The sequence below is a fragment of the Apteryx rowi genome, unplaced genomic scaffold (assembly GCF_003343035.1).
Source record: "Apteryx rowi isolate R43461 unplaced genomic scaffold, aptRow1 scaffold_297, whole genome shotgun sequence".
Taxonomy (NCBI): Eukaryota; Metazoa; Chordata; class Aves; order Apterygiformes; family Apterygidae; genus Apteryx; species Apteryx rowi.
Genome location: NW_020449385.1, coordinates 1,035,413 through 1,049,702, shown reverse-complemented (window position 1 = coordinate 1,049,702; position 14,290 = coordinate 1,035,413). Strand labels below are relative to the sequence as shown.

Below are 14,290 nucleotides of genomic sequence, written 5' to 3'. Positions count from 1 at the left end.
CTTTCACCACCTCCAGGACATCTCTGATGGCTTCCGGGACACCATCTGCTTGTTACCTAACCTTTGCTAGATAACCATTGAAGTTTCCTAGTACCTTCTATGAATGGAGTGAGTGCAATTGTTCTCACAGGATCAGGCTCACAGGTTGCGTCTATTYGTTGCTTTGTAAACTTAAAATAGGACTGAACAGGGCAGAGGAGTGATCCAAAATGAAATGCTCACTAAAAAGCCTCAGGTTAGCTGAAGAGGTGTTCCTGCTATAGGGTGTCTGTGCTCAAGACCATGTAGGAAGCAGGGCTACAATGAGATGTGCTATGTGGCATGTCTTATCTTCACATGCACAAATTAAAGTACTCAGAAACACATATTTTGGAAAGCATATTGATACACACTTGAATGCATTTTGAAGGACTTTCGGGGGGGGGGTTTGCTTACATTTGAAGGAGATAGTTAAGAGGTTAAATTGTTTCATTGCAGTTTGCATTGAAAGATGTTTGAAAGGGTCAAATACTACAATGGTTATTCATGTTCAGCTTGCTTTTCAGAGCTCAATTTCTTTGCAGCATGCAGAAGCATGGCAGAGCAGCATGGGATATTGCTTGGTAATCTGAAAGAATGAACATGGAAAACCATTTATGTTCAACCTACATGTGTTTATTTTCAGTAGACTACAGTACTTCTTTCTTATTTTTCTCTTTTATTCTCTTTCCCTCTCCTTGTATCTGTAATTGTGCTGATATATATTTTTGAGACGTTTTTCCATTCCTTCTTTACTTCATATTCTGGTTTTGTTGTGGCTTCTTCCATGTTTTCTCATTTTCTTGACTACCTTGTGTTGCTATCTCTTTTTATACATTCATTTGCATGTCCATCTTCCCTTCTGCTTTTTTTTCCCTCCTCCCAAACTTCTTCCTTTTCACAGCATTGGAACACGGGAGATAGTCACCCAGAAGAACTTGAGTGGCTTGGTGCCCATCCGAGATTTCAGACTAGATCCCAGCCTCCTCTACTCCATTCCTTTACTAGCTCTCAGCCCCAATTTACTGATTGTGTGGCTGTTTTTGAGCATAGCATACCTGGTGGCCAGATTACGTTGCAAATGAAGATAATGTTTTTTAAAAAAAAAAAAGTGCTTGAATGTGTATTGCCACTTGGTACCTGCTGGACAAAGGAATGTGTCATAGCATTGTCTGCCAAGAATTATTATTATGCCTTACAATTTTACGTTTCTATTGTACTAAACTGTAAATATACATCAAATTATTTTATCAAAAAGAATTGTATTGGAACTTTAAATTATTGTTCTGCTTTCAGTGCTTGTAACATAGTCTGACATTGACCTGTTACCTCGTTACTTTAGCCGGCCTGAAGATCTCTTACCAAATATAGTTTTGTGTTACTTGTTTCATGTATTCCAGAGAAAGGAACTCTGTCTGAAAAGAATTTGTATCTTTTTGTATATTTAAGTGTATGCTAATCTTGCCTTTCATTTTTACAAGGTACGAAGAGAAAAATAAAAACATGGGTGGGGTTTATAAGAAATTATAAGAAATTTATTTAAACAAATTAACAAATTTCTACTTCATTTCAAAGCATAATCTCCAAATTACAGTCATAAACAGTTTGTAGAACCATAGGGTTGTTCCTTTCTCATGATTAAGTATGTTTCAGTAGAAGAGTGTACCACTCAAAAAACAACTTGTGGTGCGCTGCATGCAGAATTACTTCATTATATTTGTAGATCTGCATTTTATAATGTATTAAAGACATGAAGAGAATGACTCCTGGTTAGGAAGAGTATGTTATTAGTATAGACTGCTAATGATCCGTTATCCATTTCAGGTGCTCTGTTATATAACTTACTCTGAAACAGGATAATTACTATCCTGGAAGTTAAAGATACTCATCTTTAATATTTCAGGGAAGAAAAAGGATCCATTAGTAGCTGGGTTTGAGGTTTTCCATTGGGCTTTGGGTTAATGACACCCAACTAAATATTATTGTTATTTCCATTTTAAAATGTTGGATAGCTTTAATAAATTTGTATGTTGAGCAACAGTGACTTAGAGATAGACAAATGAATGATGGTAAGTTAATATTTAAGTAGTGAGACTAAAGAAGCTTACCTTGTTTAGTCATGCAAAATAACTGCGGAAGAAATTTGATTGTCATTTATATATAACATCAAACTGGGAAAGGCCTATTTAAGCTGAAGTAGTGGCTCTGGAAAAGCTTGTCAATAGCTGATCAAAAAAACTAACTTCATTTAATATAGTTTGCTAAATTCATGAAGGGATTTACTTGGCTTGGTGCTGAGATGACAAAAGATTTGGCTTGGCAACTGAGGAGGACTCTTCTAGTCCTGTGATTTTTAATTTGTACCATTATTAAGGTAAATGGCTCAAAAAACATAGGTATCTATAGTTTTTATTATCAACTTTAATGGATTTTGAAAGCTTCTGAGAGGTAAGCTTAAAAAAGGAAAAAAGTGCACTTAGAATAAAAATTAGAATAAAATACTAAATTTGGTGAATATTTCATTTCCTCTTCTAACTGAATAAAAAAGTACATGATTAAATGTGTTTCTTTGCCAAATCCAATTGTACAGTACACTATCTCCTGGTATTTTTCTCAGCATTCTTCCAGCTTTTCTTTTTTTTTAAAGCCCACTAAAACCAATATATGTATTTTAGCATATATGMTGTTTATTTTTAGATGGAATGAATTTAGGTAAGGCCTTAACTGCTGATGAGATTTAAAATCATGGTATGACAGTATTGGACATATTCATGTCCTGTGCTGGTATCTAGTACCACTGTGTCTCTATCCAAATCATCATTCTTCCTGATGTGAACACTGGTTCATTTGCTGTGGGTACCAAAATCCACCTTTTTGCTATACCAAGGAATGTGAGGTTGGCCTGTGGCCTTGTTCTTGCCATGTGTTGAGTGTGGTGGGTTCATACTAACAAGATGTAAAAGTTACTTTAGTAGGAGTTTTTCTACAGAACTCCCTGAGATTATTAATCTGTTTTAAATAAAGTGTGAGGGCTTTGCTGGATTGAGGCAACATGATTATCATTAGGCAAGATTAAGCCTGCAGTAAGAAGCCTCTTAAATTCATGTAGAATGAAAGTCTAGGTATTTTGAAAGCAATGGCTTCCCCCCACCCCCCATCCCCCCTTTTTAACTTTAGTGGGGACGAGGTTTCATCCTTTTTTAGCTTGGTCTATGCTTTCATGACGCATTCAAATTTGAAATGCTGTAGTGTATACTGCTCATGTGCCTCTGCCTGAGGAAATTTATTCTTTGAAAAAACTGTTCTGTTAGACTCAGGGTGAACTCTTAAAGTGACTCATCAGACTTCCAATAAAGTTAGCAATGAAATCAGTTATGGTTGGGAATGTAAAGTGCTTCCAAGGAGTGGTCAATGCCTTACAAGGAACCGAACCTTTCCTCAGGAAACTGTTATGAGGAGATTGCTGGTATATCATAGCAATGATAGTGTAATAAACACAGAAGCTGTGAGCTGACACAGCTGTGTTCAGCAGCACAAGATACCAGTTCTTAAGCCTTTGAAAAATCTCTGGTAACTTTGTGAGAATGTATAATGTTTTACGTGTGTAATTCAGCTGAATAATTTTGGGGTAGGAATTTCTACGTTCATTTAATTGAATATTGATAAGTACTAAAAACAACCTTTGCTGTATACTTAGCATTCAATTATATTTTAATTAAGGTAAAGATCAGCTTTTATATTAAAAAAATTATGGTTGTGTGTTGATGACTGGTTGTGTATCGGTGTATTTAGATTATATTAAAGACTGGATTAAAATCTCTAGAATGAAGGAAGCTTCAGTCCATTTGACACCACATGGTATTACCAGGACATCCTTATTATATGCCGGTTATCCTAGTGGTCAAGAAGGGATTTATGAGGTTAATGAGAAGGATCATCATTCCCAGTCTAAAACTAGACTTCCAAAGAGTGGGTCACATGTTCACTGGCTGTAAATTGACACAGGGCCAGTGGAGCTGATGGGCTCCAGCTGATTCACAGTGGTGAAAGACATGGCACATGAAGTAGTGTGTGAAATACATCTTTCCTACCATCTCGATGGCCCACCTGGACATGTGCAATAACCAGATACAGTGGAATGAATTATGAGCAGAATGATTTACTTCGGATTGAATATGCACACTCGGCATCACATATTTGTTATTTAAACTTAATGTTTCTATTACTATTCTTAAATATAATTTGTGCAATTTTGTGATGAATCTATTTGACTGCAACAGCATTTGGGAGGGTGTTTCTGTAAAACAGAACTATGTCATAAAAATAGTGAATAAGGTAGGATCCATTCTATAAAAGAGTCACAGAACATGTTGCAGAGACAAATTTCAAACTTAACCTGTTTTTAGAACAAAAAGTTACAATGTTTTATGAAGCTAAGCTAGGTGGTACATACATAACAGTTCCAGTAAGTTTAATTAACCAAAAATTAAAAAACAGTGAGTATCAATAGGAGCAGAAAGCTTTCAAACTAAACTGGAATTCAAACCCTTCTTTTGAATCAGATTACCACAGTTTACCTATGTACATGCTGCAGACATCTCCAAGACAGAAATAACATGACATTTCCACCATAAGATGGTGTACTGTACATTTTGCCATCAAGTAATAGTATTAAATTATTGTCTAGGTTTCAGTTCTCTATCAGAGAAAAAAAGAAGGCATTCTCATGCAAGCCCAAATTCATTTATGATCTATTTAAAATATAGTGCTTCCTCTTTGTATGTCTGTTTTTGGATGTAATCAAAGGAACTTTGACGTAGATTTAAAACTATAAAGAAGCCTTATAACCAGAGTAGTTTTTAATCGTAGCATAGAACCTCTATGTAATTGCCAAAATAGTCAGAAAAAATTAAACTCTAAATTCTGCACAGCTTTGTTTTCTTGGGGTGATGACTGCCAATGCAGCCAATCTGTATTTTCACCCACACAAAGCGATTATTTCACGATTAAGATTTTTTTCAGAGTATGTTTGCTTTCAAGTCAATCTATACATGCAAAGATACCTGGAAAGTCGTTATTTTGGTATCAGCTCTAATCTTCAAGTCTGATCTTAAATCTGATTGATACTCACATACAGGGAACAATAAAATTATTTTAAGGCTCTTATTAAGAGATCAGCAGTTTTTCTTTTTAATTTAATATACTAACAAATTAGCAGAACTGCTTTTAAGTGATCTCTTGGGATCCCTTGTGCAGCGAAGCAGCATGTGAAGTCAACAGCAATGTACCCTGAAATACATGAAACCCTTGTAAAAGAACTTTTTCACTAGATGCACTGCTGCTTTTTAGAAATGCAAAACTAGCAATCAAACATAGCATGTGTCCATTCTGTGTGCTTCTTACTAGCATTGTATGATGAGTCATCATTTTTAATATTTGCACTGGCAAATTGATTAAATGCTCATTAAATATAACCAACTTTTTTTTAATGCTATGAAATAACCAGTTCATTTCATCTTAGTTTAAGTCTTTTATTTTTTTTCCTTTTTACTGCTGTCATTTTTTGTGCTTGTTTTTTTTCCCCAGTGAGGGTTGTCGACGAGAAAATACAATGAAGAATGTTGGATGTCGCAAGTATGCATTTAATTCCCTGCAACTGAAGGCTTTCCCAAAGTATTACAGGCCTCCAGAAGGAACTTATGGAAAAGTTGAAACATAAGCATACTATGTCCTTTAATTGCTGTTCCATTAAAACATGTGGATACACTCTAGATTAATATATGATTTGTCATCCAGAACAGATAAATAACTTTTTTGTACGTTTCGCTAGATTATTCGGAGCATGTTACTTAAAGAATTGGAATCTATAGTAACAATTATTCTGACACCTTAGCTTGAGAATAGTGATGACTGCCCATTTAAATAGCCTTCAGTGTATGTAAAATGAACAGATATTTTACCATTTAATAATTACCTATATGCAAAGAGCTAGGTACCTCCTGGACGGCAAGGACTTTATGAATGGCATTTAGGCAGCTGTTTCACATAACATCTTTTATACCGAGTTGACTTGAGATTGAGCTTTTCATAAACTTTTTAAAACTGAGAGCAAAACTCAAAAGTTGTAAATAAAAGGGGATTGGATCCTAGACAGCCTAATAACTGTAGAATGCATTGTTATAATCAAGAAACAGATGTTTAACTTGAAAAAAAAAAAGTCAGCATAGTAAAAGCCAGGAGTTCAAAATGTTTTGCTATATATAGGATACCATCTTCATATATGAACTTAATACATATAAGGCCAGGCATATGAGGTCTAGTTTTGTCTAAATAAAAGACAAAATCCCATTGTTTTCAGCAGCAAAAGACTTGGGCACACATCTTAACTGTTTTTAAGAAATGTTTCAAACACATGACACTTTCTAAACCATTAATGCCAGCAAGAGTTCCCTCTGCCCTTCCCAACCATAATTAAAGTGCAACAAGCAAGTTGCTGATGTTGCATGCGAAATGTTCAGTATGTTTCATGGTATCATATAATAATTAACACATTTTTACCCATGCTATTTTATATCACTTCTTTATTGTAAGCATTAATATCTTGGGGATTTATGTTTTTTTGATTGGCGTTTTAAAATTTTTTCAATATCTGGCAATACAAAAATTTTTGAAGTGCCCAACACATACCAGTTACTCCGTAACAAAAAAATTTTCCTCTTTAGCTTTGCATTTTACCTTGCTAGACTCTGTTCAGAATCATGTATAGGAAATATGACTATTTTCAGAATATTTCTGAGGAAGGTAGAAATGGCCTATTTTGATACAAAGTAACTGCTAATGTGTTACTGCTAATGTGTGAGAACCTCAGCTGTGTTCAAGCTCCTGACTAAGGTGACTAGTTGAGCATTTGACAAAAAACGTTCAACAGACCTCCTTGAAAATAATCTCCCAAAGAATGCCTTTGAAGATCAAATTTCTTTTTAAGACACAGATAAACATTAATTTCCAAATTTTAAAGGTTTAAATCATCTCTAGCTAGTTTAATTCAGCCCATTGTGCTCTTTCCTTCTTCATTTCTAAGGATATAAGCTTTAGAATAGAAAAATCTGGTTATTTATTGTTGTGAGAGTAGCAACAGCCAGGTAAGTATATGGCTGTTTTCTGATTTCTTTCTCCCTCTCACTGATGTTTGTCTGTGCTGTCACTGCTCTATCAGTCATGTTCATTCTGCTCCCATATAGGTTTGGGGGTTTTAAGTACAGCGGTTTTTGCATTTTGCTTTTTGCAGTTTAACACTGAGCAGCATGTCACTAAGCCAGTTAAGAGAGTTCTGCTGAACTAGGTTGTTACCATTATTTCAGTCTTTATAGGAGAACAAGCCAATTTCTGTGCAAAATCAATATATTTCTAGTACCTATACCAGTTCTGAACAAATAATCTATAGTAGAACAGTCCCTTGGAAACTTAGGAACTCTGCTTTGCAGTTAATAAACTACTGTATTGATTTTTTTTTTTAACCAATATGTAAAACAAATGTATGGTGAAAAATGTTTTTAAAAGATTTCTTCAGACATGTTACTCCATGAGTTCTGCTCAACCTTCGGTCCCTGGTGCATTATTAAATGCTACATTTATTTTTGTATAAACTATACTCTTTATATCCCTTAGTTTTTATGAGTTGATAATTTTATTTTGTATATTTTAAACAGATAGTTAATTATATATTTTAAATCTTATATTGTTACACTAAAAATCTTCTTCCAATGTTCACCTTCAGAAGAAAATAAAATGAGGTCTGTTGTAACAATTAGCAGAGCCACTCTCTAATATTGTGGCCAATAATCATTAGATCCGCTCTAGAGCTTAGTGATCCTTTATTTATTTTGTATACCCATCCAATCAGAAAAAGTTCTCAAACTTTGTATGTGCATGGTATTTGCTCACCTTTTTAAAGAGGTGGAATATCAGTCTCAAGTACTGCATTACTTTGTTTAAACTATTCTGATTTCAGTATACTTATGTGTAAAGCATCATTGTTCAGCTAACATTTTATATATTCAACATGGTCAGTACATGCACATCAATGGGCTTGTTTAAAGGGTGTAATGAACAGTAAGATCTTGAGCAGTTCATCAAAAAAGAAAAACTGTGAAACTTTAAATCCATATAGGAAACTTCACAAGGTGAAGTAAGCTTTACTGTTGCACAGGAGAGGCAAATTTAAGGATTACTGTAAAATGAAGTTCYGTCTAATGTTCTTTTTGAGTACATTTTTTAAATTATAAAACATACAAAGGTAAAAAAAGAAAACTGTTGCCAAGTATGTTCTGTGTATGTTCTGTGAAAGTACCTACAGCACAGTTGCCTTTTGTTTCATTTATACTTGTAAAATGATTGTATAATACAACACTGTTTTGTCCCAACACAATTGTATTTGCCAAGCTTTGTGCATTGAAATATTTTTATTTATTTGGTTTTGGGCAGTATTAATATATCATAAACATATGGCTACTGTTTTATATATTCCTAGTTCATCCACTCCATGTATGCTGTAAATGTGCTAGTCTTTAGGATGAAAACCAATAAAGAACTGACAAGAATACCAAAATGGTGTCTTACTTTTGATGCATTTGTGGTAAATAAAATCTACTCTTTCAGGTTCCTTGACTTACATGATACGTTTTATCTGTTGGAGAATATATTACATCTTGTATGGAAACATTTTACACAGCTATGCAAGTCAGGAAGTAGTTTCTCACTTCTTAAACCCTGCTAAAATACAGCTGTTAACAATTTTCTGTAGTTAAGTTAGGCACCGATTTGTCCATATGCTATACATTCTGCAGCAACAGCTAAATAAAGAAGCCATGTGAGATACTTTTTTTTAATGTCATCAAGACCTTATATTCTTTCTCCGCTAACCTTCTATAACACCTTCGCAAGTTTCATTTTCTGTTTTTTTGTTCGTTCGTTTGTTTTCTTTTCTTTTCCGTCCATTAATAGAATTCCTTCTGTGGTCCTGCTTCCCCTTCAGCTAGCTCATCGCTGCAACAGCTTTAGTAGTTCTGCTACATTTCAGTAGGGATAAGTTGTCATTGTTGATTCTCATTTTGATTTCAGATTAAATAAATTTTACATGGTAGTATAATAGACCATAATCTGAAACAGTCCATGATTTCTGTAAAATATAAAGAAAAGAACAAAAAAATGTAATACTTCTGTCGCTGAATGTTTGAGACTGGCCAAATAATACAATTTTATTTGTGTGAAAGATGGCTGAGGGCCACAGGTTGGGAGTTGGCTCTATGAATTAGTTTTTCTTGTTACATGGAAAGAAAAACAGTACAAGGAAAAAGACCCCATTGATTTCATCCAAAAACCAGAAAGAAAATATGCTTGACAGGTAAGCACTCCTAAATGGTGAGTGCAATATATATGTACATGTGTATATATCTGTCTTTCTAAACCTGCTAAACTGATATCAAAATAGTATCTGCCTGTGGTCTTTTTAATAAATAATTTAAATTTTGAAAAAATACCATTTTGGATTTTGATGTAGTACTCACAGAAATGGGGATTTGTGAGTCTTCAGAATTGAACTGTAATTCTCCTGTTGTCCTGAGTTCTGTTAAGTGGTGCTTTTAACTCAAGTGGTATTGATTAATGTTTGACTTACCATAAAGTGTCAGGTATATATATACAGTTACTCCATGTTGCTAATGCAACTACTATGATTACAAAGTGAGATCTTCGGATGTTTAGCATAAATTGAAAAGTAACTCCTAAGAATAATAAGGGTTAGTTATACATGAAAAAGCAACTTTGTTTCTCTTTTGGGGATAAAGACATCTTTAATATTTGTACTGGAATTCTGCATCTAGTCTCTTCTTACAAGTATATCCAATGCACATATAAATACTAAAAAGCCACAAGAGCTGCCTATTTTGTACAAATGTAGTTCAATCTCAAGTAGCTGGTCAACAAGAGATTAAGGCCCTAAGGGCTTTAACTCATGTTCAATGACCAAAGAGATGTAATGTTTTAAGATTTTACTTCCTTTCCAGCCAATTTTTAATACCCTACTGGCAATCTAGCAAAGAGAATGTGTTCCTGTGCCTCTCTCCTTTTTTAATGTAAAAATTTTGCTAGGTAATTCCTCCTGTGAGGTGTTTAAAAGGTGGCGGAAAGCTTAGCATCTGAGCTATTAGAGAAATTGTTTGAGCCCAGTGTTGCTTGTTTGAAGCTGATATATACATCTCTCTGTAAAGATTATTCCGATCAAAAACCAATACTGTGATGAACAAGAGTAGCCTGTGGATCTGTGGCTACATGAAGAGCATATACACTTCCTAGGGTATAAATAACGCTGTGAAGAACTGCTGAGAGCAGCAGTAAGTGCATGCTTTGGTGAGGAACCAGAACTGGTTCCATCTCTTTGCCATGACTTTTGCACAGCCTTGAAGCTGTACTACAGCCTTCCATGTAGCGAGTACTAACTGCACTCAGAAAGGCTTGCCTGATGTTGCAAACATAACTTTTGAAAGTTTAAAACATGTATTTTGACAAAAGAGAGGAGATTTTAATAGGTGCCACACAAAACGGATGTGATGATAGAAACAAAAGTTGAAGAGAAACAGCAAGTCACTTGTTTAAATAAGGGGGAAAAAAAGAGAGTCCTCATCAGAAGACTTTGTAGCTAATTTGATGACCAAGAGTAAGTTTTTTCAGTTCATGCATTCCTGAACATTTCTAAGACCCACCTTAGAAATTTCGTATTCATAGACCATTGTAGAATGCATATGAACTTGTTTAAAACTACTCTCCTAATGAATGTGTTACACACAAATTTCAAGCTGTGAATGGCAGAGCTTAGTTCAACTATACCCTCTTTTTTCTCAAATTATTTTAAATGTCAGGCAARCTTCCTGCTCCCAAATATATCACATCCCTCATGTAAGCAACTCTGGCAGCATGACAGTGATCTGCAGAACTGTGGCCTACTTCATTTAGTAGTGTCCAATATGACCAGTGGATGGCATGAAAATACAGTTTTTAAGAGACTAGTGGCCCTGGTGATCATCCATTTTTTTTCTTTTGTTACATCATGCCAATATTAAATTTTACACTGTTTGCCATTCTGGCCTTATGGTTTCTGAAGTTTGCTGTATTCTGCACAGCCTCCAGCATCAAGAAGTTTTAATTTTTGTGGTAACTATTATATTTGTCTGTATGACACTCTCCTGAATGTAAAGTTCTGCAAATCTGTATCTTTTTCTAGTGTACATTCCTTAATATAAATCTTTGTAAAGTTTGGTCCTTGCAAAAAAAAAATCTGAGATAATGTGCTGTTTATTACTTATGCGTATCATTTAAGTACCTAACTCCATTGACTGTTCTTGAGGGAGCAAAGGGGGGGGGGGAGCCTTCCCAATGCCTGCAATGGACTTGTTCCACTTACATATGTAATAGCATTTGGCAAAGGGATCTCTTCTTCAGGCTCCCATAACCCCAGACAAATGGGACAGATCACTTGGAGTGGAGTTGGTCACTGCCCGTTCAGCTCGTTAAGTGTTTAATTATTCATAAAGTTGAAAAGTTCAAAGAAGAGAGATTGAGAAGACCCATCATAAGATAGCGAATGGTAAACGAATTATCTGGGATGTGAATGAATTACACTGTAGCTGAAGTAAGCATGGATATGTTTTGTTTGCTCAGTGCCTCCAACAGGAGCATTGGAAACCTTTTCTGCTGGAACTATACGTAGATTACTGCCAAAAATCTTTGTTTAGAGAAATTAAGTACTTGCCAGTTGGAGGGTGGAGGAGAAAGGGAAGAAGTTTTAGGAAATCCTCAATTTTCTCTAAAAGAGAATTTAAATTTTTAATGATAAGGAATATGGAACTGGAATTTAAAGCAGTTACTTATCCACATGCTAAACCACTCAAGAGAAAACAACAGATCAAGATGTGTGAAGACGAGGATGTCTCAAGCCTAACTTTCCACATTTATCTCCCTAGCAGTCTATGACCTCCAGCTTAAACCTGGTATGGTAACTAGGATGTGTGCTTATCATCTGCTCCACTTTGCTACTTCACACAGGCTTCTAAAGCTTCTTCAGKGTGCACATCAAGGCATCAATAAAAATTTTACTGCTATCTAGGCCCTGCGTGAGTTTCTTTCCGTTTTCAGAACTGTGCTTACTTACCACTATGACATAGAAAAAGAACTGCTCAACTCACATGATTTAAATCAAATCAAGATGGAAGCAGTTTATTGAGTTATTCACAACATGTAATTAACCAGCAATCAGCGAGTAACACATTCAGAATCCATATCAGCAATACAACAGATAAACGACAATCTCATACACTTGCAAAATAATTAACACCTACCAATCTCTAAACACCCTTGTATAGTTAATTCCCAAAAGTTCTAATCACACAAAAACACACAGAGCTGTATGCACACATGCACCCTCATAGCCATGTGGGTTACAAGAGTACACCCCTTCTGGGCATAGGGGTTCCCCTGTTTATGCCCTTCCCACAGGAGATGTGGCTGCTGCAGCTTATGTGACCCCACGCTGGGGGAAAGCCCCTGCTGGCCACAGGCACTCCCAAGGTGTGGGTGCTTCCATGCTATAGCTGCACCACCCCCCAGTTGGTGTTGGCTGCGTGTGGCACCCCACAGCCCACGGAGAGGCGGGTTACAATGCCATAGGGCGACTGCCAGCACTGCCAAATCTGGGGTTCACTGCTGCTCTGCTCACACTTCTCTCTTCCCCTACCAAAAGTTTTCATGTCTCTTTTTCATGCTGACTCTTCCTTTTCTCTAAAATCTCTTTGTAATGCCCTGGTTGTTCTTTAATCCTGGTTGACAGTCTTTTTAAGCAAACTTTCCTCCTTAGTCTCACCAGTTTGGGGGCAAATACCCTCTCAGACAATTCTGGGCACTCTGTATACACATGCTGTTACACACTCACATTCCTGTCTTACCAGCTGTTTTTCCTCAAGCCTCGTTACCAACAGTGGGTCATGCAGATTCCTGCACACCAGTAAAATGAAAGGCTTCTTAAAAAAGAAAGCCTGGAAAACATTAAGTAGAAATTAGCCTCAAAAAGAGCATGTGGTTGATGCTTTTTAATTGTATGTAAATATTTGGTCCTAATGCTATTTTAAAAAGCAGTATGACACAATTCTACTAGCTGTTAAGACAGTACTGGCTTTGAAAAATCCTTCTCAGCATATGACTGTTGGAAACCCTTGTTAAATCATGAAGAATTGTAGTCTATTGCTGATTACTCATATGAAGATATGACCTGTCACCTTCTGCAATTTAACTGAAGTGCTAATTGCAAAATCATAACCCATTTTTCTACCTCTTTATTTTTATTTTCTTCTGCTTTCTTGTCTCATCTAGATTTTATTAGAGAATATTAATTAACCAATTATCTTTTAAAGGGGTACCTTGATATACTGTTATTTTCTGCCCCTAATTCTATCATAAATACTAATTTAAATCTTCATCACTTGGGAAGAGAATGTGGGGAATTCTCCTCTTAAAGTATCCATAAATAGTTTAAAATTTCTAAGACCATCAGGTTACAAGTGAAACCAAGATACCTGAAAAATACAGACTCTGACATCTCTAAAGAGTTCATAGTTACAGTGGGTTACAGTGTAAATACCAAAGTCCAGATAAAAAGGTGCTAATAAATAAAAGAGGGCAGAGTTGTCTCAAACAAGATCTCCTTTCTATTCTAGGTTTTGCTGTGTTAATCCCGGTGTTGACTGTAATGCACTTCTGTGTGCCTGGTTCTTCTGCCCTTTTTATCTATTCATAGGTTTTATACCTCTTAGAGTGCTGATTAATTTGTTGTAGTTGCGGTTGTGGTTACTGACAGGAAAGAAGTGAGCTTCTCCTGAGAATTGTTCCTATATACCCTGAATGGCATCTCCCTAATTTGGTGGTCTGAACACAACTCATAGAACAACATAAAACAATAACCAGTAGGTGCAAAATTAGGTTCCAAAGCTGTGAAAGAAATCCAGAAAAGGGCAWGATTTATTTAACATACACTTTGACAATACAAGAAGTGAGTCTAAGGAAAGGCTGAACTAAGCTTTAGAAATAAATACAATGAACCTACCTTGCATGGTAATATCAAATGCTTTAAGCAATGAATACCAAGTTCAGGTACAGACTTACATATGCACAGGTGATTATTTTTAAAGGGAGCCAGTATTAGTTAGCTATCAGTTGACTAGGAAAC

At 35.6% G+C, this 14,290-nt stretch overlaps 1 protein-coding gene across 13 annotated transcripts in view; it reads left to right on the top strand.

Moving 5' to 3' along the window:
- INPP4A (inositol polyphosphate-4-phosphatase type I A) overlaps positions 1–8,620 on the top strand; it is a 98,600-nt gene extending 89,980 nt beyond the window's left edge. For 8 of the 13 annotated variants that reach the window (XM_026069461.1, XM_026069462.1, XM_026069457.1 and 5 more), the window contains one exon: positions 923–5,698. In XM_026069461.1, coding sequence (XP_025925246.1) covers positions 923–1,103 — 181 coding nt within the window. In that variant the 3' untranslated portion in view covers positions 1,104–5,698. Of the gene's footprint in view, positions 1–922 lie in introns of all 13 variants that reach the window. The other 5 variants (XM_026069463.1, XM_026069458.1, XM_026069464.1 and 2 more) reach the window with 1 other exon arrangement.
- The last annotated feature ends 5,670 nt before the right edge of the window (positions 8,621–14,290 follow it).